Source organism: Thunnus thynnus, chromosome 12, assembly GCF_963924715.1.
Source record: "Thunnus thynnus chromosome 12, fThuThy2.1, whole genome shotgun sequence".
Classification (NCBI taxonomy): Eukaryota; Metazoa; Chordata; class Actinopteri; order Scombriformes; family Scombridae; genus Thunnus; species Thunnus thynnus.
This window is the reverse complement of record NC_089528.1, coordinates 6,539,137-6,562,313: the sequence shown is the minus strand read 5'-3', so window position 1 is coordinate 6,562,313 and position 23,177 is coordinate 6,539,137. Positions and strand designations below refer to the sequence as shown.

Below are 23,177 nucleotides of genomic sequence, written 5' to 3'. Positions count from 1 at the left end.
GAAGTACAACACAGGACGATCTCCCTCTCATCACTTCTTTATTTTGCTTTGATTGACACGAGGAGTAGAAAATATGTTCATAAGACAGTCAGACAAAACAGCTACACACTTAGCAAAATCATGCACCTGCCATATTCCTACATGCTGAATTATGAACAGCTGGGTTTACACAGTGTTGTCCAAGCGGGTGTGAGTCACTACAGTCACATGGCAGTTTACATCTTGGAAACCTGATCAAGTGAGTGTTATAAAAGAAGAGTTATATTTGCCTTCTTATAGTCCACGTGAACAAGAATGAGACACAGTCAAGCTGCAGTGTTACAGTAAGATTATACTTTGTAAAACTGGGGAGAAAAATTACAACATTTTAAATTTTACACAGTTTTAAAAGTGCATGCATGACGGTCTTTTACTGATGACAATTATGAGATGTATCCATTATCACACAAAGTAGCAGGGACGTAGTTTTGCTTCAATATCAGATAGAGATAGAAACTTTCACACAAACATGATACAGTTACTGGAAGCTCCACTCAGTATTGCATATCTACATGAAAGGAACAGTTCGACCATTTTGGGAAATATACTTGATCTCTTTCTTACAGAAAGTTAGATAAGAAGATTGATACTGCTGTCATGTCTGTACAGTGAATATACAGCTGGAGCTAGAATCCAGTTAGCTTAGCTTAGCATAAAGACTGGAAACAGGGTGGAAACGGGACAGCTAGCCTGGATCTTTCTAAAGGTAAAAACATGCTCCTACCAGCATCTATAAATCTCACTAATTTACACATTTATCTTGTATGTTTAATTCATATCTCATACGTTTAATTCGTACAGAAACAGAAGCGGGTAAGAACGACAATTTGCAAACTGATGGGGGGTTATTTGTTGAACTATTTCTTGGTTGTACCAGTTACTTCATGGAATTAATTGTCCTTTTTATACTTTGGTTTTAAACAAACAAGATGTAACATGATAAATAGTGAACTTTAAAGGTGCTGCTAGGCAGATTTTGTTATCTTTACACAGAGCCATGCTAGCTGTTTCCCCCTGTTTCCACTCTTTATGCTAAGCTAAGCTAACTAGCTGCTGTGACAGAAATATCAACTTTCTCACGTGACCCTCGACATGACAGTGAATAAGCAAATTTCCCCAAATGTTAAACTAGTTATTTAAGGTTGTGATTATAATGGCATCATTAGAAAAGTTAAAAAAAAACCGTACACCATCATCATTTCTGTTTTCCACCCTACAACCACTGAAATGTGTCACCCATTCTCACTGTAAATGTGTTTGTATTGTTGGTGTCAACAGAACACTATCACATCACCATCCCAGTGCTTTGCTACAATCTGCTGCTCTCTACAGTATAAACACTTGAGCAGAATCAGTGAGCACACCTTTACACAGATAGACAGGTGTTTTTGTTCATGGTGTTTACTACAGCTGAGTAGTCCAATTCTCCCCGCAGTATTGTCAATTTAAAGGAAGCACAAGCCATTAACTGGCAATAGGATCTCTATCAGCATCACTACCTCTACACACATACGACTCCCACTGTGACCCATTACATTAGCACGTCTCAATGGTCTTACAAATTGCTTGCACAACTACAAAACTCACACAGGATTTCTGTCTGTTTTCTCTTTTTATTCCAATCATCCAGCCTGTGTGTTTAGTAACGAAGACTGAAAGAAAAAGCAGGTTTACAAGAACGACTGTCTGTCCATTCACTCCGAATCTGAAATACACCCCTGCAAACAGTCTGTCATTCTAGTGCACAGCAGAGCCACGAGAGCGCTGGGTGATCACATAACAGCACAGCGCCATTGGATTTTAGGTGGTCAGTGCCTTACTAATAGGCACCTCAGCAGTGGTAGTGTTGCAAGGGTATCGATAAGACCAGCTACCCTCCAGCTACCTGCCCGCTTTGAAGAAATGGCTGCATCACAATGGCGGCAGGGATCATTCCGACAACACCCTGTCCACTGGCGGGAACGCGCGGCAGGTTAGCTGTTCCTCTGCTCCGACTCCCTCTGAGCCGAGGACGACGAGCTCTGGCTGTCCTCAGTGTCGTCTCCATCTGCAAGCAAGAGGAGAAAACAAGGGGAAAAAATGAGCTGGCGAGAACTTTTTATTTACAGGACATAAATATTTAAGGGCCAAAAAAGTGTTTTTGTATGTTTGAGGCTTTTTACCAGAGAGTACAAGTCAAATCTAATGTTGTCTTACACACGTTGCAAGTCGGTTGTCGTTCGGGTGCCTGACTGTTGACGATTAATAAAAAAAAAAATCTGTCAAAACTGTGTTTTTTTGTTTTATTTTTACACGATACCAAGTCACTTTTCTGCACAGGCCTAAAAATTAAACATTAAGTCATATTTTTTATATTCTGATTTAGGAGAATACACTATCAAGCATCTTCATTTCAACAATAACAAGCCTTTATTTCATAGCTAGATACAAAGAACAGGGTCTGTTTGCAACCAGCCAAAGAAAGAGTGTTAGAATATACTGTAATGTAAGCTATTCGTGTGAGAAAGTACACTGACCCCAAACTTCACTTAATGCCCACACACAGACAGACTCAGTACACTTGCAAGTGATTGTGCAAGATAAAAGATAAAGGCAAAATAAAAAATATAATCTTTAAATTCATTTCAAGAACATTATCCTTATTCTACTACAGTCTGTAATTAAATATAAGGATGAAGGACAGCGTGTTTTGCACTGCTACAGCACAGTTTGGTTCACAGTAGTGCTTTTAACAAAAAATAATTATGAACTTTATCTTATTCTATTATCTTTTAATAGATCATGCAGATTATTCCCTCAATATATTAAATATTGTTTAGTATCTGAAGTATCAAAAAGTAGTCATAAACGACCATTCCAGTTTCCAGCGGTCCAAGGTAACTATCTGACAAATAGTCCTAAACTCAAAGGAATTCAATTTGTAATGATATAAATCATAGAAAAATAAAAAATCCTCACATTTGAGAGACATTTTTGCTTGAAAAATGCCTGAAACAATTAACCAATTATCAAGATAGTTGCCTATTAATTTTCTTTTAGTTGACTAATTGATTGATCAACTAATCATTGCAGCTCTACTATTATTAAAATCAAAATGATGAAAAAAGCACTAAATTACTTTTTCCTTGATTAAGTCCACTTGTCATGTTTTTAAGGACAGTCCATTGGTCTCAGTGATCTTGCTTTATCTGCAGCTTACAAACACTATAACCAACTAAAACAAAATCTTGCCAGATCTTTAGGTTTACACTGAGGAAGTAAATGACTTTACTTTTGCAGTCAAACCCATTGTATATACATATACTTTCATACATGAATACAAAGTTGGTCCAAAACAAAGTACTAATGCAGCAGTTTACCTCCCCCTCCTGCATTGATGTGCAGCTGGGACAGAGACAGGGTGAGGGGCAGCTCTCGCCCCTCAGGGTCGGTGGGGCTCTGCAGGATGTCATGCAGGGCATTCCTCCTGCCCGTCCTGCCGGAGGCGATGAAGTCTGCGTACGTGGCCTCAACATCAGACATCGCTCGTGCATCATTCACACAGCAACACCTGCAAGAAAAGCAGCGGTAACTTTATCCAAACATACACCTCTACGTACCAGAGTGTGTAAATACATCTGTAATTTAACATTCTCTAAAAAGCATTTATTTAAAGTTGGGCAAAGTTGCTCGAAAAAGCCATCACATAACTTCCCATGACACTGTACATATTTACTGTGATACAGGTTACTCTACAAATACTAATAAAACACTCCTAATCAGCCTCAGCAGTACTTTAAGGTTAACTAGCAAATGTTAGCATGCTAACATGCTAAACTGAAGTGGTGAACATGGTAAATATAATGCAATTAATGATAATTCATGTCATTTTTAACCCACTATGCTTTATTATATACACTGAACCACACTAATATGTCTCATGCTTCTGAACAGTTCAATTCAATTCAATTTTATTGTCATTACACATTGTGACACATAGGAACATGCATGGATAAAAATAGGCACAGTATAGTAAGGCACAATGTAGTAAAGATATATAGTAATATAATATAGTAAAAACACACTAAGAAAAATGTCAACATATGTACCACCTTGCATTATATAGGAGGTAGAGCAGTTCTGCTTTACATTAATTTTCACAGCTTTACGGTCTGAAGCATCACATGCTAAACAACGCAGCCCGTCCATTATTTAGGCCCACAAGTCAAGTATCAGGTATAAAAACCGGGTCCACGAGTCCAATTGACCCTCCCATATTAACTCATGATACAATTTTATTGTGTGTAAGTCCCATTTCAGTGTCTTCTTACCTGCAGTGACAGCTCTTCCACTGCTGTAACCCGAAGCTACATCTTCAGGGAGTGACTTCACCTGCAGAGCAGCGCGACGGGCCCGACATCACAGCAAACATCCACAAACACAAACCAAACACCTCCAAAACACGCCAGCGTCGAGTAGCCTCCAGTAGGAAATAATTCAAGCGTTTATACTACTAGTACGCGTGGACATAAGCTAATATTGGTATATTAATCAGATTAATACGATGGTTTGGAAAGTCCTCCGTCTATTCTCCATCATCTCCGCCGTCGCATCTTCCTCCTCCGCGACCAATGAGCAGGCCAGCAAACCGCACCTGAGCGCTGATTGGACAACAGACACAAAAGGATGAGAAGAGAGAGCCCGGAGCAGCACCGAGGCATGCTGCCTTCAGGGTCACCTCGTAAACACTTTCTGTGCTGTGGAGACGGAAATATCTACCAGAACAGAATGCATCATAGTGTGTTTCACATTAATAATCATGAAATAAAATTACGTTACACGACAGATTCAAAAGATAAAGACGAGATAAAATAGATATGAAAAAAGAAACATAATTAAAAACGTAATCGGGACATATAGTGAAGGAACAAACGAAAATAAGCACAGTACAATGATGTTGAAAAGTAAAAAAATAAAAACAAAAGAGCTAATCGGTATCAGATAATGATCCTGACGTTCCTTTATTAGATCATTAATTTGCACTCACCTCCTCATTCGCTACATCTCCTGCAGCACTTGAAGGCAACACGAACATTAAGTAAGTACATTCATTTCAGTCAATGTGTACAGTTTTATGACTCAATGAGCAGGTTTTTATTCACATTGCAGCTACTGAATTACTATTTACTGATGTCGTGGACGGTAAAACATCTTAAATAAAACTCACATTTGATTTAAGAGTATAGAGTTAATCCACTTTTATATACAATATATAGACAAAGTAACTCAACTTTATAAGCTATTATACAGTCTTTCTTGAAAGCTTTCATCAAACAACTGCTATCAAACAATTTTTTAATGTCTGGGTCCTATAATTAGAAGAGGAAAACATTTTGAACACATTTTGTTTCAACATCTCTAAAAGAAACAAAAAAAAAAAATTCAATTGAATGATTACATAAGAAGAGATGATGTCTGTGACAGATTTGCTCCTCTATGATAACTTGAAATTAGATTGGACACAAGATAAAAACAAGATAATACAAGAAGATAATGCTTTGCAATACCTTTACAAACCACACGATGGAGCTGTTGTCAGCATGAATGAATACAGCTAAAGCAAAATGACTCAATCTGAAAACCAGCTCAGATGAATTCACTGTTATGCAGGCTCAGTCAACAAATAGCTTTTGGCTATAAGATTATAAAAGTACATTTAGTGTAAAGCAACAACGTGAGCGTTTGGCACAGCTTCTGAAACCATCTCACTGTGTCTCACTTCAACAAGTCGCACATCATTTTAGCTCCATCTGTATTCGAAAAAAAGAATCTGAATAAAAGAATAAAAGGAGCAATATATTGTAGCGATAAACAAAAAGTGTTTTATATATATTGACCTTTAAACACCCATGACTCCAGCACTAACAGTGACCAGTATGAGCATCTTGACTGTGTTGCTGTGGAAACACCTTCCTGTCTTTGTGCTTGTGGCGCAGGGTTTCAGCAGGACACAATGGGGAAGTTTGAAAAGGAATCTGATTAATGGAAAAGAATTGAGATCAGATCATTCATGCCAGCTTCAGAAGCCATGTGGTGCTATTTAACTGTTAGATCTGTGCTGGTGACAGGATCCACAAAGACACGGCTGCTTTGCCTCTCTGTAATCGTCCTTTAGTAGCTTTTTCCAGTAGCACCTTGTCTGTTTTACTAGTGTCTTTTGCTCCACACAGTCAGCAGACTGCCAGTGATTATTGGTCCATAAAAAAAACATTAAGTGTTCTTTTCTCTCTTCTTTTGAAGTGTCTGTGGTATACTCTGCCATGTTTGCAGTCTTTTTTGAACATTTTTGAGTAGGGCACATTCAAAATTGATCTTTGTTAATGTAACCTGCACCAAGATGAAATCTCATAAACTCTGTTATAGGTTTTTTCTTGTTCATTTTTAATGTTTTAACTGAAAGGAATACTTGTTCTCCTGTGAATTGAGGAAAATCTAATCCATCTGGTCAGATATCAAAAAACATGATTTCAAGGGGAAAAAATGCTCTTTTTCAGGAGAAATTAGAAGATCATGTGACATCAAAGATAAGCACCTGTGTGGATTCACTGGTTTAAGGAAATTCTTATGCTTGCAGTAAAGTACATCTGATCAAATGGATGTATGGTTTCTGGCGATCTGGAGTGGATCAATAGAACCTGCAGTATCTTCAATAAACATTCAAGTTTTCATTCTCCAGTTGACAAAGACTCTAGAGCTCCTTCCTCTCTCTTTGATTTTTTGATGAAGGTTAACCTTCAGAAGGAGGAATATCTTTACAAGCTGCTTCTACAGAAAAGGACGTGATTCACACCTCAGTGAGGGCAGTGTCATGTTTTATTCTGCATAGAAATGTAGTTAGCTGTAACCTGAGCAGACTTGAGTCTACATGAGAATTTATCAGAGGTGGAGGTCCACTGGAGATAAGAAATAATCTCAGTATTAATCTGACTATTAACTTTTAATTCAGCCAGACAACAGTACTTTTTTAGCCATGCTACCGGCATGATGCAAGGTTTTATACAGAAATTCATGGTTCCCAGAGGATGCATCATACAGACTTTGATCTCCCAACTTTTCCTCTGTCAACATGAGGTTCAAAAAATTTATATATTCATGCTCCACAGGATGAATTGTAGTCACTTTGGTGATCCCTAACTTTTAATCTAATGCCCTCATCAGCTCATTTTTTTCATCCAATACTTTGGTTTATGATCATGACCCAAAAACTGCAAAACTCATGACATTCAAATCAGCTTTAGCTGTACTTTGTGTTTCATGTTAATTAGCAATTGCTAACATGCTAACATGTTAAACTAAGGTGGTGAACATGTTAAATATTATACTGTTCCTTCATAACATCAGCATGTTGTTTGCACTGTACTGATATTAGCATTTAGCTCAAAGCAGTATGTGCATAAGTACAGCCTCATATAGGTTGTTTCTGTTAGTGGAGGTGGTTGTGCTGAGCCATGCCATGAAGACCCACAAGCAGGCTGGGCACAGCTTCCCCTGCTGTGAGGCTGTAATGGAAATGCATGTTATTATAGCACAGCTAGGCACAGTGTGGCTAGTGGACTGACCTGTGTACATGGAAAAAGTACTACGAAGCGCTAGCATGGCTGTAGACTGTGATTATAGCACATATTATTTTACTGTGAATCTTGAACCTATTAAATATAACCCAGTGAAAAGGTAACTGGTCAAAATGAAATATATCTGACTTTAAATTGGTAAGAAGGGCTGTTACAGAAGATCACCACATTTATATATTTATACCCCATCACTGTACAATATAGAATACATCCTCCTGTCACCCTATATTACCCACAGAATATGCTGACTTTATTATACCATGGGGAGATGGAGTTACAGGACTGCTGCTTTTCAGAGTAGCAGCAGGAGAGGAAATTAAAAGATTGTGAAAAAAGGCCACCTGTCAAAGTTCACTAAACACCCATAAAATTATGATAAAGACAAGGAGTTTGCCTGGAAAAAAAGGATGTTAAGAGTTGTAATCACAGATTTAGAGAAAAACAAAAGATAGAAAGATAACATAAAACCTGCTTATTTTACATTCATATGTTCACACTCAATCTGTGAAAAAAATAAGAACAAAAATTTTAGCAAGTCATATGTCAGCACCCATTAAAGTACAGTAACTGAACTTGTCCAAGTGGAGTCTCCAAAAATGGTATTATTATAAAAGGGATAAGCCAGTGACAAATCAGGTGAAATGGATTGGATAAGAACTTACAGACAATCTGTAATAAAATCAGTTTTTTTTAATATATCTATGGCTGTTACTCTCACATTGATTGACAGTTTCTAGACAAACACAATCAATCTGATTGGCCATACCGCATCTGAAGGTTCACTCTGAGTTTTTGTTCCCTTTGCTGTTGAGTTCTACTAATTGTTTGTGTTGTGTATTTCCCCACTGCTTACCCTCTTACAGTATAAATATCCTAAATAGCTAGCGAGGCTACCAAAAACTAGCCAATCACTGCCTTGGTCTACCTCTGTCTGGTCACATGACCCTCATCTTGCAGGTGGTTGCAGGCCCTCATTCCCTGTTGTCCTGAGACTGTTCCGTGTTTGTTGACCACCAGCTCCGCCTACCTAATTTGAATGTAGAGATCAGATTGGTCAGATCACAATGTGGGCAGAATTGTGATAATGAGAACACTTACTAAAAGAATAGTTGGGAAATTTGTTCATGTGCTTATGATGAGACGATCAATACTACTCTCATGTTTGTATGGTAAATATGAAGTTACAGCTAGCAGCCAATTAGCTTAGCTTAGCATAAACACTGATTATACCTTAAGACAGAGCCAGGCTAATTGTTTCCCCTTGTTTCCAGTCTTTATGCTAAGCCAAGATGCTGCTGGCAGTAACTTCATCTAACTCTCAGCAAGAAAGCAGACAAGCAGATACAGTTTGTGTCTTACAAGGTGTAGGTGGGATCCATAAGTAAAATTTCTAATCCCTTGTGAGAACATGCCTGTAATTTAAACATTTAAAAATAACAAAACAATCCTTTAAATATATGAATACGGCACTACCTTGGCTCCCACCATGTATAGATGGACAGATGAATGGATGATGCAAGCGGTGTGTAAACTGCAAGTGAATTACATGAAACAGTGTAATCCTCATCCTCTCTTTCACAGAAAGACGCATATGTAAGTGAGCTATAGTATCTCCTCTCTCTTTCTTTCTGCCTCTCTCTCTCACATGATATAATCGAGCGCAGGCATTGTAGGTGGGTGCTGTGTTTGTTTTTGTTGCTGGTTTCAAAAAGCCAGACACAGCACTGCAGATAACCACCGCTGCATAATCACCACACTGTCTCATTACCACCCTCTGCTTTCAAACCAATACACATGGGCTGATGTATTCTTTTGTGTTAACATAGGTTTAAATGAGCATGTGTTCCTCCCTGCAGCATCGTGCTTCATAGACACACACACACACACACTTACACCTGCAAGCAGCCTCTCGGTACAACCACATTTCCTACTGATGGACACTGAGTGGCTCCACTGGAGCAGACAAGTGCCTTGCTTAAGGGGACTTCAATTTTTAGATTAGGTCAGATGAAACTTTAATGATCCCTGTGGAGATGTCAGGTCATTAGAGCAGCAGAGGATAGGCTACAGATAAGAATAGCTCAAATGGAGTGTACTGCAAGGAATAGTAGTAGGAGAGCATAGTGGGCATGAACACGCATTTCATATTTACAATACTGATAGAGGGTCTGAAAATGTGCATTGTTGCATCATAAAATACCTCCAAACACACCATATTTACACGCATATGCTTATATTTTTAAGTAATGATATCAACATGCTTCCTCTACAGCATTAAAGTCTGACATTTTGGCTGTGATATGTGTATAATCAGAACCTCCAAAGCAATATCTTGTGCAATGAAGCAAACACTGCATGGGAGAACAATGTGTGCAAGATTTAGTTTGCCATTGATGCCATTGACTGTGGCATTTGGAAATGGCTTACAGTTGACTGAACAAAGAAATGTTAGACAAAGAGGAACTGAAAGAAGGAGAGAGAGACAGAAAGAGAGACAAATATAGATAGAGCCAGAGATAGAAAAGAGTCAGAGGATATACAGAGCTCAGTTCAACTGGGATACAAACTTTTTCAGTCTCATTTTGTGTTCGAACTCCCTCTAGTGAAGTCTTTGTCCTGATTTGGCATGTGCATCTATACTCTTTTCTAGCCAATTTTATAAAGGGCTTGGTTTAGTGGCACAGAGTGGGTTGGAATATGTCAAGGAGGAAGGAAAATTGGAATTGTTTCTAATTAATTTTGGAAACAATGCACATTTGCTTGCTGTTGTAGAAGAAGGGTTTAATAAGTGATACACTGTAGTACACCACACATTTACTTTTCTTTTAACTTAAAAATAACACAGATGACTATTTCAAAAGCTGAAAATCATATAGCACATGATGGTTTACCCTCAGTGGTGGGAAGTATGTAATTTTGTTGAAGTTTGAGGTCCTTATACTTTACATGAGTATTTCCACTTTGCTGTATGCTTCTACACTACATTTCAGAAGGAAACTACTCATACTACGTACATATTAGATAGGTAAATGTACTGTCTTGCATTCAACTTGTTGAAACATGTGACTGATGATCAATTTTATTTTCTCTGCATACACATATATGGTTGACTTGCCAGTGTCTTTCCAGTTCAGTCACCTGTTGTAGATTGCTATTATTTTGAGACATAATGTGATGTTTGTTAATACTATTTTTGCCTGAAGAAGATCTGATTGAGCGAAACATTGCACGATAACAGCGAAATGAAAGAAACACTGTGGAAGCAGAGAACACTGTGGAGATTCAACCTTTCCCCAAAAACATGGAAGCCAGAAAAAAAACTTTTCATGCATATACTGAAGGCCAAGTGTGCAGAATGAAAGGGGCATCATCTCAGAAACACAATATCCAGTTCTCCTAAATTCAACAGCTGATTCTCTCTCTGTGAACAGAGTACTCCTCTGCATTTTGCCAATCCAACCATTTCATTTTAAACTGTATTAGCATAAAGCAGTAACATCACCATTCTCTCCATCATAGACTGACAATGTCACTGATTAACAGCCAGACAGCAGCTTACCATACAGCACAGTAAGAGCCAGGGACTTTGAACAACCATTAGCTTCCAATCTTATTATCAACAAACAAGGGCACATGTTCTGTCTTTCCATTTATAGCCATAGCAAGATTGCTAATTCAATAATAAACAGTAGCACATTACATCTTAAACACTTACCTACAATTGTCAAGATTGGCCAGTTTAGATGTGATATGGTATGGTCCATATAGCTTACAAAAGGATACTGTTACCTGCGCAAGTTTGTTAACATTGTACCTCAGTGACCGTTACACCAATTTATGGGATCCACTAAAATATGATAGCTGTGATTTCAATGTACCAAAATCTGCGACCCATTTGATTCTGTGACAATTCACTAACAAAGACCATGCCATTTGAACGGTATAAAAGTAGATTTATTTGGATTGTCGAGAGGGTTCAGGATTGGATGAGGATAGTGTATTGTGGGCTGGATAGGGGTCGAGGGATGAGGGATGAGGGATGAAGGGATGAGGGTCGAAGGGTGAGGGATGAAGGGATGAAGGTCGAGAGTCGAGGGGCGAGGGATGAAGGGATGAAGGTTGAGAGTCGAGGGGCGAGGGATGAAGGGATGAAGGGATGAAGGTCGTGGGGTGAAGGATGAAGGGATGCGTGTGAAGTTGTAAGATGTGCGGCTCATAGACGCGGGGATGAAACAAAAACACGAGGCAATTAAGACGTAGGGAGCAGGCATGTGGGGAAATACGACCTGGCCCTAGCTAGGGCTGAAGCAGTCTGTTGCTGCATCGTAGTGGCGGCAGGCTGGAATCATCAGTGTGCCAGTCTGGGGGGCACTGGGTAGGGAACCTGCAAGTGAGTGGTCGGCTGGAGCGGTGATGGAACTGGAGGCTGTGCAGAACTGGAAAGCCTGGCTTTGTAGGCTGTGGACGGGCGGAGTGGCGGAGGCCAGAGTGAAAGTGCTCACGGGCACAGTGTTAACGACGGCTGGAGTGAGGGGATCGGCGACAGGGGGTGCTGAAGACACAGAAAAAACATTTGGCTATTGGGGAAGGGAGGGGAACAGGGATAGAACAGTAGGAAATTGAGTGGGTCCATCAGAGGGAGCACCGTGGCTCGGTGCAACTGTTGCTGTGGTAACAGCAGGACCAGAGGTGGCTGAGGGAAGAAACGTAAAAGAAAGAGCTGCTGGAGCGTTGGTACTGCTGGATCTAGTCATGAGCGGTATGTTACCGAGGAACGTGGATGCAAGCGTATCGTAGGTTGCGTGAGAACTGAGACGAACAGGAGAGAAAGGGCTTAGACACACTTATATAGGTATGCACGGATGATTGAATTAGTGAGGCACAGGTGATTGAATTTAGTGACAGAGAGGGGCGTGGTCTTGTTCCTGAACCTTTGTTATAATAATAACTCCATTAGGGGATAACTACATGAAAAAGACCAAATTGGTATCCAAATATTCTCAGGTGAGGTGTTGTGCAGACAGACCTGCAAACCACTGTTTGTGCTATCAGAGCTATCACAATGTGTGACCCTCACTTTAATTAACATATGTTCACATTTTTGGTGAACTGCTATCAAAATTTATGACCCTATGTAACTGCTATTAGGGGAACCATTTTTGGCAACACCCACCAAAATAAAGTATGTGAATAAAAACATTTACTGTGTCAACATGGTTGAAAATTCCTATTTGGGTCAAAGAATCTGGTGGGTCACAGATTTTAGTGTAACAACCCTGCTGCCTCAGCTGTCAACCAACACTGGCCTACTCACTCTGGTGCTTGAAGGCTAAAGGAACACTGATTGATTGATGTGATTTGTGACTGCAAAAATGGTAAATGGACTACATTTATATAGTGCTTTTCTAGTCTTATCATCCACTCAAAGCACTTTACAATGCAAGCTAACATTCACACACAATAAGAGCAATAAAGCACTTCCTATCCAAAGTACCCCACAGTGTTTCTATGCTCACCCATTCAAACACACACTTACACATTGATGGGGTTCAGTATATTGCCCCAGAAAGCTTTGACACATGGACTGGAGAAGCTGGGAATTGAAACACCGCTCTTCTGATTAGTGGACGACCCTGTCTACCTCCTGAGCCATGGCCTCCCCTACCCCAAAAATGACCCCATTCCACCACAAAAGAGTGAACTAACAGTAATTTCAGTCACACTTTAGTGTTAGCTTACACATTTTTAAGCTGAATCATATCCTGATGCACCTGCAATAACACATATCTGCCACAGTGACTGACAGTGGGTTCCTCTTCCAGCTGCTACTTCACTGTGGCATGGATCACCCCCCATACAGTAGTCCCTCTCATCACCGGTGGGTGTCGCTGCTGACGCTGGTACCCAAGCTGTCTGTCAGTCTGTCTGGCAGAGATGGGGGGATGTTGTATTGTGAACTAGGGGAGAGAGAGAAAGAGAGAGAGAGAGAGAGAGCGAGAGAGAGAGAGAGAGAGAGAGAGAGAGAGAGAGAGAGCACCTCTGCCGCTCCTCCTGCCTCCTCTCCTGTGCGCAGTGCTCCGGCCCGGCCGCTCCTTCCTCCCTCATTTCCTCTCCACAGCTGGCTCTCCGCTCTCGGATGCTGGCAGCCTTCTCCTTTCACACACCGCGCTGGACCAAATACTTCGGAGGGTGGAATGACTGACTACCTGTTTTGCATGGTCTGAATTTCGGGAAATTCGCACGCCGGAAAGGAGGGGAGTCGAGAGGGAAAAAGAGGCTCTCCATCCCCCGAGGGAATTTATTTTACAGTAAGCAGGCGCAATGTCATTCCAGTTTCCCCATTCCGCTCCTCTCACACCTCCCATCTGTGCAAATGCTTGAGAAGAAAAATGGTAGAATTTGACAGCCTGCTGGGAATATGGCTGGCTGTTTGTATTTTTGTTCGTAGTGTGTTGTGTCTCTGCCAGATGTTGTAGCTATATTATGTCAGTTCATCCAGAGGCGTGGTGTGGGTTGTGTTTTTTATTATGGTGCGCTAAAGGGATGTGGTGTGCTTGCATTGATCGCGGACTGAAAATGGAAACCCCCATCTCAGCTAGACTCGCCATCCATCCGGGGCCGGGTGTGTGGGGGTCGGAGGAGAGGGTGGCTGATGCGAAAACGGTATTACTTTCAGATTGACCTAAATTTGAGCGATATTCGCAAGATTATCATGGGTGACAGCGGCTCATCGTGACCGGCTGCACCGTCTTTGTGTTGCCTTTGCAGGGCGATGCTTGGACAGTCAAAATGTTTGTTTCCCTCAGACATCAGGCATGTGAACGGATGAAGAGCACCTTGCTGCCTGTGTGCTCCATCCGGGCCTGCCTGCCTGCTTCAAATGCTCCATGATTTTCACAAAAAAACAAAAAACTATATAAAAAAAAAAACCACCACAGTGTGTTTCTCATCACCTCAGGCTGTTTCTCCCTCCCACTGTACAGTCATTAATCTCATTCATGACATTGCCAAGATGACTGTGTTTCAAGAGAAAGCATTATAATGTTTGCTCATGTTAATTTTCTGTGCATTTCTGCTCTGTGACCTGGCAGAAATCGGGGCCTGTTCTTGCCTACTGAATCAGCCCTCATATAGACTTATCTCCACTCACTCTTTGGTTGCATGGCAGTTTATGATGCCTCATTTTCAAAGTTCATTCCTATGTTTTCTCTTAGGGGCTGTGATCACAGATCACTCCCAAGATGGAGGAGCTACCCAGTCTAATAAGAAGTTTAATGTGATGGACATTGGGGGGTTGGGGGCAGCCATGAGGAGGCTTCTGATAAGGCCAGCAGAACAGATAATGTCTCACAGTGAAATGTCTTTATTAAGTTGATTATCAACAGGCTGCTTGTTTCATATTGACCATCTTTGTGCATGAATAGTGTGTAGTAGCAGATTATTCCCACTTTGGTGAAAAACATTACAAGGATCAGTGGATGTGGCAGTGTATAGATGAGATGATCATCCATAGTAGGGCTGCACGATATGTTGTTTCAGCATCAACATCGTGATGTGTGCATGTGCAATTGTCAGATTTCAGGACGTGTGATGTCAAGTAAGGCAAATTACTTGACATCACACATCATGCTGCTACTTTTGATGTGCTCTGATGAAGGGGTGCACGTCATCAATTTATCAAATAACCAAAGCAGGCCCCACTAGTCGCCTACCACAACCTGAAAATAAGCGCTGCCTGTTTTGGTTCTTCACCAGAGCATATAGAGAACTGATCGCTTTGCATGCAGAGTCTGCGTATTACCTGCCTGTTAACATGCATGCAATGCGGCTACTGTCACAGTTAATGTTGGCTGGGTGCTAAAGGCAGGCGGTCAGTTACGTGAGGCGGCTTTTGAGCACGTGTATTCCCGTTATCAGTGGCACCTCGTCCTTGTGCTGGTTTAAAGTTACAGTCACTGTCATGGGTTGGTCTGTGCCCTAATGTTAACCTATATGGTTACCTATACCTATACCTATACGGCTGTGAACGTAGCAGTGCAGTGTGTGTACAGTTTATTTGTCAGTGAATAAATGCTACAACTCCTCAAGACCCAAGCCAAGTTCCCCTGTTTTGCTTGCCACCTGCTGATTAAAGTGAAGTTAGCCCTGAAGTTAGCGAGCGAAGTTTGCCTCTTGTGACGGAGCATAAATGAGCTATACCTGGTGCCCATTGGAACTTGACCAGGCTCACTTAAGGTGGACTGACCTCTAAGTTGGACCGGTTATTTTCATTTTAGTGATAATCTCAGCCGCTCCTCAACAAAGAACAGAGAAATGTCTGGATGCTGAGTCTCTTCTGAGTTTTGCTCAGTCCCCCCATCATCACAATATATATCGCAGATATTGCAACGTCAGTTTTTTCCAATATTCTGCAGCCCTAATCCATAAGTGACCATTATATGTTCCTATGCGAACCTCTTCCTTTTTACCTCTGTATCTGGTGGATGGACTATGCAACCTGCTACTGGACTCATAAGAGTCCCACAACTCCTATTTAACTCAAGAACCAATCAAAACTAGACAAGGCAGGTGTCAAATGTTATAGTGATTTAGTCTTCATATGATGTAGTTGTTGTGTTTTAAAGCAGTTGTTTTACCATTCCCAACCTTTTTGACTTGTGAAATAGGAATAGTTTGTCATTACATTTATCCATTTTCTTGCCGAGAGTTAGATGAGTAGAGCCAGCCAACAGCTGGTTAGCTTAGCATAGCACAAGGACTGGAAACGGGGAAACAGTGAGCCTGGCTCAGTCTAAAGGTAACAAAATCTGACGGCCAGCACTTCTATAGATCACTAATTAACACATTCTATCTTGTTTGTTTGATTTGTAAAGAAACCGAAGTGAAAAAATGACAATTTGTAGTTTTACGGGGGGGGGTTATGTGCAGGACTATTTCTTGGCCGGGTGCAGTGACTTCCTGCCGTTTCCTCTGGTTACGGGGCAACCTCAAGGTAACAACAGGTTCATATTTAGACAGAAATAAGAGTGGTATCGATCCTCTTATTTAACTCTCAGCAAGAAACCCAGTGAGTGATTTTCCGCAATACATAACTATTTACTTTACTTTTCAAGTGAAGCAATGTGTACTCCAGTGTGAACCCTTGTCACAGGTTGCATGTCTGAGTTGTAAGCAGAGTGATGTCCCCTTACCAGATTGTTTAATTTCAATAGTTTTTAGAGGCATAAAGGGGTAAGACTATTCAGTAATTCACAATGAAAGCAAAAATTAAAAAGACATTTTGCAATCTGTCAGATTTTGGGATCCACTGACTTTCCCCTTGATCCAAAATAGAAAACATTATCACTGTTTTAATGCAAGCTCTGTTCTCATGTTGTCATGTTCTCACAGTTTCAACTCCTCGTCTCCAATATTCATTCGGTCTGCCAGAGTGCACACAAACAGCTTGTGTTTACTGACTGCTACAAGCTAGATTTGCAACATCTCAGAGCAGAGCTCTGAACACTTAACACACATAGGTGAAACTGCCAGCCAGTGTTCTTGTCACACAACATTTAACTGATCAAAGAGCTTATTTTTCCCAAATGTTGCTGCTGCGTTCCCGTAACACACTGAGCAGTGAGGAAGCCTGGAGTCTTCAGAGTACGCTCACTTGCTGCTCTGGGGTATAATAGAGTACACCCCCATCCTTCAGCCCCCTCTGCATTTCTCTGCCTAATTGCCAAAGATTCATGGTGGATGGTGGAGTGACCCTATAGTTATATCTGTGGTGAAAAGTCAGAAAAGTGATGTACTCTGCCACGGTTCAGAGAAGTGTTAAGATCGTGTTATCATCCTTCTCCAAAGACTCGCCTCGGCTGCTGCAGCCTCAACAGGCTTCATTAAGTTTTTATATTAAGATGATACATGTGATGTGGACAAACTCTTAATAACCTCTCACAGAGACAGATCGGCATGAATTACTGCTTTCTGCAATAGACCCAGAGTCTAAATATTTTCCCCCTACTGATCTCTAGATCTAGACTAATAAAACTCATTTTGACAGCAACTTTAATTTGGCTCACAAGGACTGAGCAAGAAACAAGAACAGTCAGACGATCTGGCAAGTTTATTTGGAGGTTGAACTTTATGGGATGAATACAGGGTCTTAAAAGTGAGTGCACTCAAATTGCTATTATGAATCGGTCATTGTACAGGAAAACTATACGCGCACAGCTACCAAAACGAGGGTACGTCAAAGTTGAACCAGAATGTGACTGCTTGTGCTTCTGGCACTTTGAAATTCTTTTTTTAGCAACGTCACCATGTTCCGAGCAATTAAGACAGTTCAGTGATAAAAACTATGAAAATTACAATTACAATTACTGCTTCAAAAATGGATCATAATCAGTTTGCAAGCCAGTTAGTAGCTGTGTTTCATCAACAAAAAGGTGTGTCAATCAGCGTGTTGATGTGTGACAGCTAATAGGAGCTCCAAACATGGAAGCTCATCTGTGCGTAAACTGCAGTCATATCCATTGAAAAACTGTTGAGTTAATCAATACCCCAAGCAGTACGGTGTTAATAATCAACAACAAACTGCAGTGAGGAAGAACAGACTCCATAAGTTGAGACAAACCATTAGGGATGCTACAGATACTGTATGTATAGTACAGTATATAGGGCTTGACAAATGCTTAATTAGTATGAAACATCATATGACCCACTTTTGGAGCACCATTAGCATGCTTCAGTATGTTCAAAGTCGAAGTTGTTTTTCAGTGCTTATGTTATTTTTTCTACCCCCAGTAGATTTTATGTAAGGTTATATAAAAGAAATAGCTGTATTTAACCAGGGAATTCTAGCATTAGTGCTAGTAGTAGTAGCACTGCTAATATTTTTAATTATGTAAACACTTAACAAATGTGTAAAAATGTTATCAGTATTTCATATTTAGGTTGTAGTACTGCTACTACTGCTACTACTACAGCTACAATTAATAATAACAGTATTACACCATTGATAACTATCGGCGTGCATAATTTGTACATGTTCTTATTTTATTTTTTTCAAAACAACCACAGTCCAATGTGAGATAAAATGACAATCATGAGCCGAGATACGTTTTGTGCCAAAACCATTCACTACCTATTTGAATCAGCCATCCATTGTCCTAACCTGATAATCTCTGTTGATAACCTTGTTCAGAAAGAGAGAGAGAGAGAAAGAGAGAGAGAGAGAGAGAGAGAGAGAGAGAGAGAGACTGTGTTGCTGGGTCATTGTATTCCAATCATGGCAGCATCTGATTTATATCACAGCTGGTGCTCCCCCTCCTTCAGTGAGTAGATGGGAAAGATAGGTTGCCTGGTCAACAACCTCTTTATTCCTTGAACCGTTCAGCGGCGACAAACAGTAGGAGATACAAAAAGCAGGCTGAGTTGCTGACATCATGGCTCATGTTTACTTGTGTGGCATTATAATATGTAATACAGTAGTAAATGTATTTATATAGCATTTTTCAAAATAACATTACACTATATACAATAGTATACTAGGTTTGCTGTCCTAGTCCCCTTTTTATTCATTTTCAATACTTCAAGGATTCAGCACCCGGTTTTATGATTGTGAGTTGAGTGCATGTCAGTCCAGTCTTGTGTCGTGTCCTGGGTTTTAGAGCTAGGTCACTGCATATCACTGCTAGTGATGAATAACAATGTAACTGCATCAACATTTTTCATCCCTGTTTGTTGACTTCTCCAGTGCCTTAGATGTGGTCAATCTCACCATCCTATTATATAAACTTTACTATTAAATTTGATGCTGTAGCTCTATAGTTTCTGGCTGATAATGTACACTCTGATATTTTGAATATTAATGCAGGAGTTCCTCTTGGTTCCATTTTAGATCCTCCTGTTTTTTAAAACATTTTTTCATCAATCACAAGTGCAAACAAACATCTTTATGTTACTCTTTACTTACTATTTTGGCCAACCCTGTGGTTTAAAAGTTGAAAATCCTGAACAAGCCTTAAGTCATCTACAGTTTACTCACATTTTCAACAAATCAGTCTAAAACGAAATATACAATATGCTGCTTTCCACGAACACCAAGGCTCTACGGTGGTTTTTTGAAGCAACATTCTAGGACTACATGGATATTATATAAAGACTTGAATCTGCCTGTGGATTGTATTTATCACTCAGCACCACTAGTAAACCCTTCTGTATACATCCTTGTATTTTCTATCAAAAAGCTGGCTAGCCGTCTCTCTACACTCAGAGAAATCCCCACTGGTACCATTTACAAGGAACGCCTCCACAAATTACAATCCTACCTCACACATTTTATGAATTGAGATTTTTCTCCTCAGTTTCTCCCGCATAAACTTTGCCTCCTACACAAACTTATTTATCCTGTTAACGGTTATCTCAGCATACACTTGTATAGGAAGTCAATGCCATTATTTCATGAAATCATGTCATTTTTCAATAAAAGTGTTTATACCAGAAACATTGAAATTTTGAAAACATTGTGGGTTATCTGAATGTAAAATTCAAACAGTTTGTGTGAGATTATCGTGGTGCACAAGTCTTTACAACCAACCTTGTCTCCTAAAAATTATGCTCATGTACCTCTAATTTCTAACAGCATATACAGTATCAGTCAAAAGTTTGGACACACTTTCCCATTCACTTGAATGAGAAAGTGTGTACAGATTTTTGACTGATACTGTATGTTTTGAAAGAAACATAATCAACACAAATGGGAAACCTTTTTAATGAATATATCTGTAAAATATTCTGTCAACATTTTCTGTGTTTCTCCACAATATCCATTCATGATAAAGCGTTATACTTGTTTTTATGATTAAGTTTAAGCAACTTCAAGCACTTGCTTAAGGTCACTGAAAGATTGTTATCTTTGTGAAATACTGACAAAATCAACTGTGACAGGAGACAGGACGTATTTACTTTTTCTATTTTTAACGGAAACCACAATCTAACCTAACCTTTACTGCAGTGTTCTTGTAGCCTAAACCTAACCACACACAGGACTCAAGGTACAAACCTCCGTCTCCAATGTCAGTCTGTTTGGATGCCCACCATCCATCCTGACCACCTCCCCAGTAACTCTTTGTAGAAGGTTTCATTATGTGGACTGGAATCCAGTTTACCTCCAAAACAGTCATGTTTGCTCATGAATGTATTTATGTTGTATATAATGGTCATTTTTAGTAGACAAAACTGTATTCCTTACATTTTGTGCTTTCCTGTATTGTAAGTTACCAGTGATATAAAACTGCACATCTATGATCTGAACTTATGAACTTATGGTATTCCAGTCTTCCATGTCTTTTAGGTCACACCTTAAGTTCAGTATATGATAGATGACCTCACACATATCTTGTGCGCTTGTGAGGTCCTTTCCAACCGTTCCTCTGCAAAATTCTTTCCAGGTTTTAAAACCAGAACAGAATTCCCAGTGCATATGAATAGAGCCACTGATCCCCAGTAGATACACCATATGAACACCTACAGCACTGAGCAGGCGCAAAACTCAGGTGACAGAATGACCACCATCCATTTCCTCTCTCTGCAGCTTTTTTTTCATTTGTGGGTCCGGCTGGCTCACTAATGGATGATGGCGAATAGCAGCTGCACTTTGCTTTCCTGTCTCAGGCACTGAGTGGTTTTCCCTCTTCTCCTCGGCCCTAAGAGGAGAGAGGAACAGAGCGGGAGCTATGGAGAGGCTAATGGTTGTTTGTCGGACACGTCATTTTGTCACTTGAGTTTTGTTCATTTCATTCGACGGTTGAGTGGGCACTTTGCAGCCTGGGAAATTCTCCTTGCAAAATCGCTTTGCACCTATATTTACTATGGCCGTTGTAAATAAGCAACCCATTTGGTTGTGCATTAAGCAGACACTTGAGTGAAAATGAGACTATCTGTCTCATTCTGCTCAGCTGAATAATGTTGTTTAGTTCAATTTTGCAAAAAAAGTAAATAAATGGAATGAGCCTACTCAGCCAAAAGGACACCATACTATTTTTTTAATCACTGCAGCACAAATTAATTACAAAATTAATTAGTAATGGATAAATGAGAGACATCTTTTATCTCTGTGTAAAGCCAAGTTCAGGCCATGGCTGTCATCATTGTTTCAGTGAGTCCACCATACTCTCAGTGTCTGGCAAAGCTCAGACCCCGTGTGTCCTTCTGCGCCGAGGGAGACAATAATACTCCTAATCCACCTCTCACTGCATTGCTCACCCAATCAATCCCCCGTGGACTGGGACGTTGCCAAGTTGCGGTTGCCAAGTTGTGGTTGCCGTGGAAACAGGGACTCTGGTTTGCTGTGATGTCAGCCAGGTGCGGTCTGGCAGTTTGGGCTTTAACAAGGCCGACCCTTGTTGGGGATAATGAGCAAGACTCTGCTGTCATGACGATGACTCTTTTTGTGTATGAGGGGAGGTCAGCGAGGGGCGACTCCCAATTAGCTTGGAGTGTGTGAGGGAGAGGGTGAGTGTGTGGGTGGGAGTGTAAAGGGAGAGTTTTCCCCCTCTGGTTTGTATGTTTGTGTGTGGACTAATGCTCTTTCCTGCAACATGTGTATCAAATACTAGCATACAGTACTGTATGTATTCATCAAATGCTAAAAATCCTAAAAATCATCTGCACAGGAGGGCTTGGTATCATTTCAGTTTTTCCAATATGGTACAATACCTGAGTTTCAGTACCAAAATTGTACTTTTTTTGATACCTTAAAATGTTTTTCTACAACACCCCTTTTTTCTTGTCACAAGAGAAGCTAAACTTCTCAAATGTTAAATGTTGAAACACAAGCAGCAAGAATTTTGCCTAAATAAAATGCTGTTTAAAATTGGAAATGATTCCAAAGATACATACCAAGACTACAAATTTGACCAGACATAATAGTTTTCGATATTTGGTGATACAGACATAGTTTGGTCAGTACCCTACTTAGAAAAAAAGTCTGCATTTTTGCGAGCCCTAGAAGAGCAAATAATGTATTTCATGTGAGCATGAAATCGAACTGCTGTTTGACAAACTTCCCGCTTTACATAATGCACATTTATAGTTAAAAATGACTCAATATAGCAATGCCAGCTTTACAATTACACTCGTTGGAAGGTATTATTATGTACTGTACATTCACATCGGCTGCTTGTGATCACCATGTGCCTCTACTTTAGCAAATATATGATCAGTTTTATAATATAATGTACATAATGAAGGACTGACAGAGCTGAAGGAACATGAGAGACTTTATTCTACATCAATCTGACAAACACTAAACACTATTTTCATAGTGGCACTAATGAGGTCACTTCTTCCATACAATACAGGGATAAGCCAGCCATGTTCCTTGGAATTTCTATTTTATTATTTAGTTTATTATTGAGTTTATAACAATATGATATGACAAAAGTTGTCTTATTTCAGTTTTCAATCAGTCCGGTTTTCCTGTGGCTGTGTGAGCCAATCAGGACGGGGACTTTTTATTTGTATTTACCATAGCCAGCAATA

At 40.1% G+C, this 23,177-nt stretch overlaps 2 protein-coding genes across 7 annotated transcripts in view; one reads left to right on the top strand and one right to left on the bottom strand.

Moving 5' to 3' along the window:
- Positions 1–21: 21 nt before the first annotated feature.
- LOC137193679 (cAMP-dependent protein kinase inhibitor alpha-like) lies at positions 22–11,412 on the bottom strand. Of its 2 annotated transcripts, XM_067604995.1 has the most exons (4): positions 11,369–11,412; positions 4,350–4,679; positions 3,399–3,589; positions 22–2,086 (listed from the first exon to the last, which is right to left on the bottom strand). In XM_067604995.1, the coding sequence occupies exons 3-4, from the start codon at positions 3,559–3,561 to the stop codon at positions 2,013–2,015; spliced, it is 237 nt and encodes a 78-aa protein (XP_067461096.1). In that variant the 5' UTR covers positions 3,562–3,589; positions 4,350–4,679; positions 11,369–11,412; the 3' UTR covers positions 22–2,012. The 2 variants fall into 2 exon arrangements, with proteins under 2 accessions (XP_067461096.1, XP_067461095.1); XM_067604994.1 differs by lacking the exon at positions 11,369–11,412 and having other exon boundaries at positions 4,350–7,770.
- Positions 11,413–13,667: 2,255 nt separating this feature from the next.
- The window catches only part of ctnnd2b (catenin (cadherin-associated protein), delta 2b), a 177,663-nt gene continuing 168,153 nt past the window's right edge, over positions 13,668–23,177 (top strand). For all 5 annotated transcript variants that reach the window (XM_067604991.1, XM_067604989.1, XM_067604988.1 and 2 more), the window contains exon 1: positions 13,668–13,957. The gene's annotated coding sequence lies outside the window, so the exon portion shown is untranslated. The remainder of the gene's footprint in view (positions 13,958–23,177) is intronic.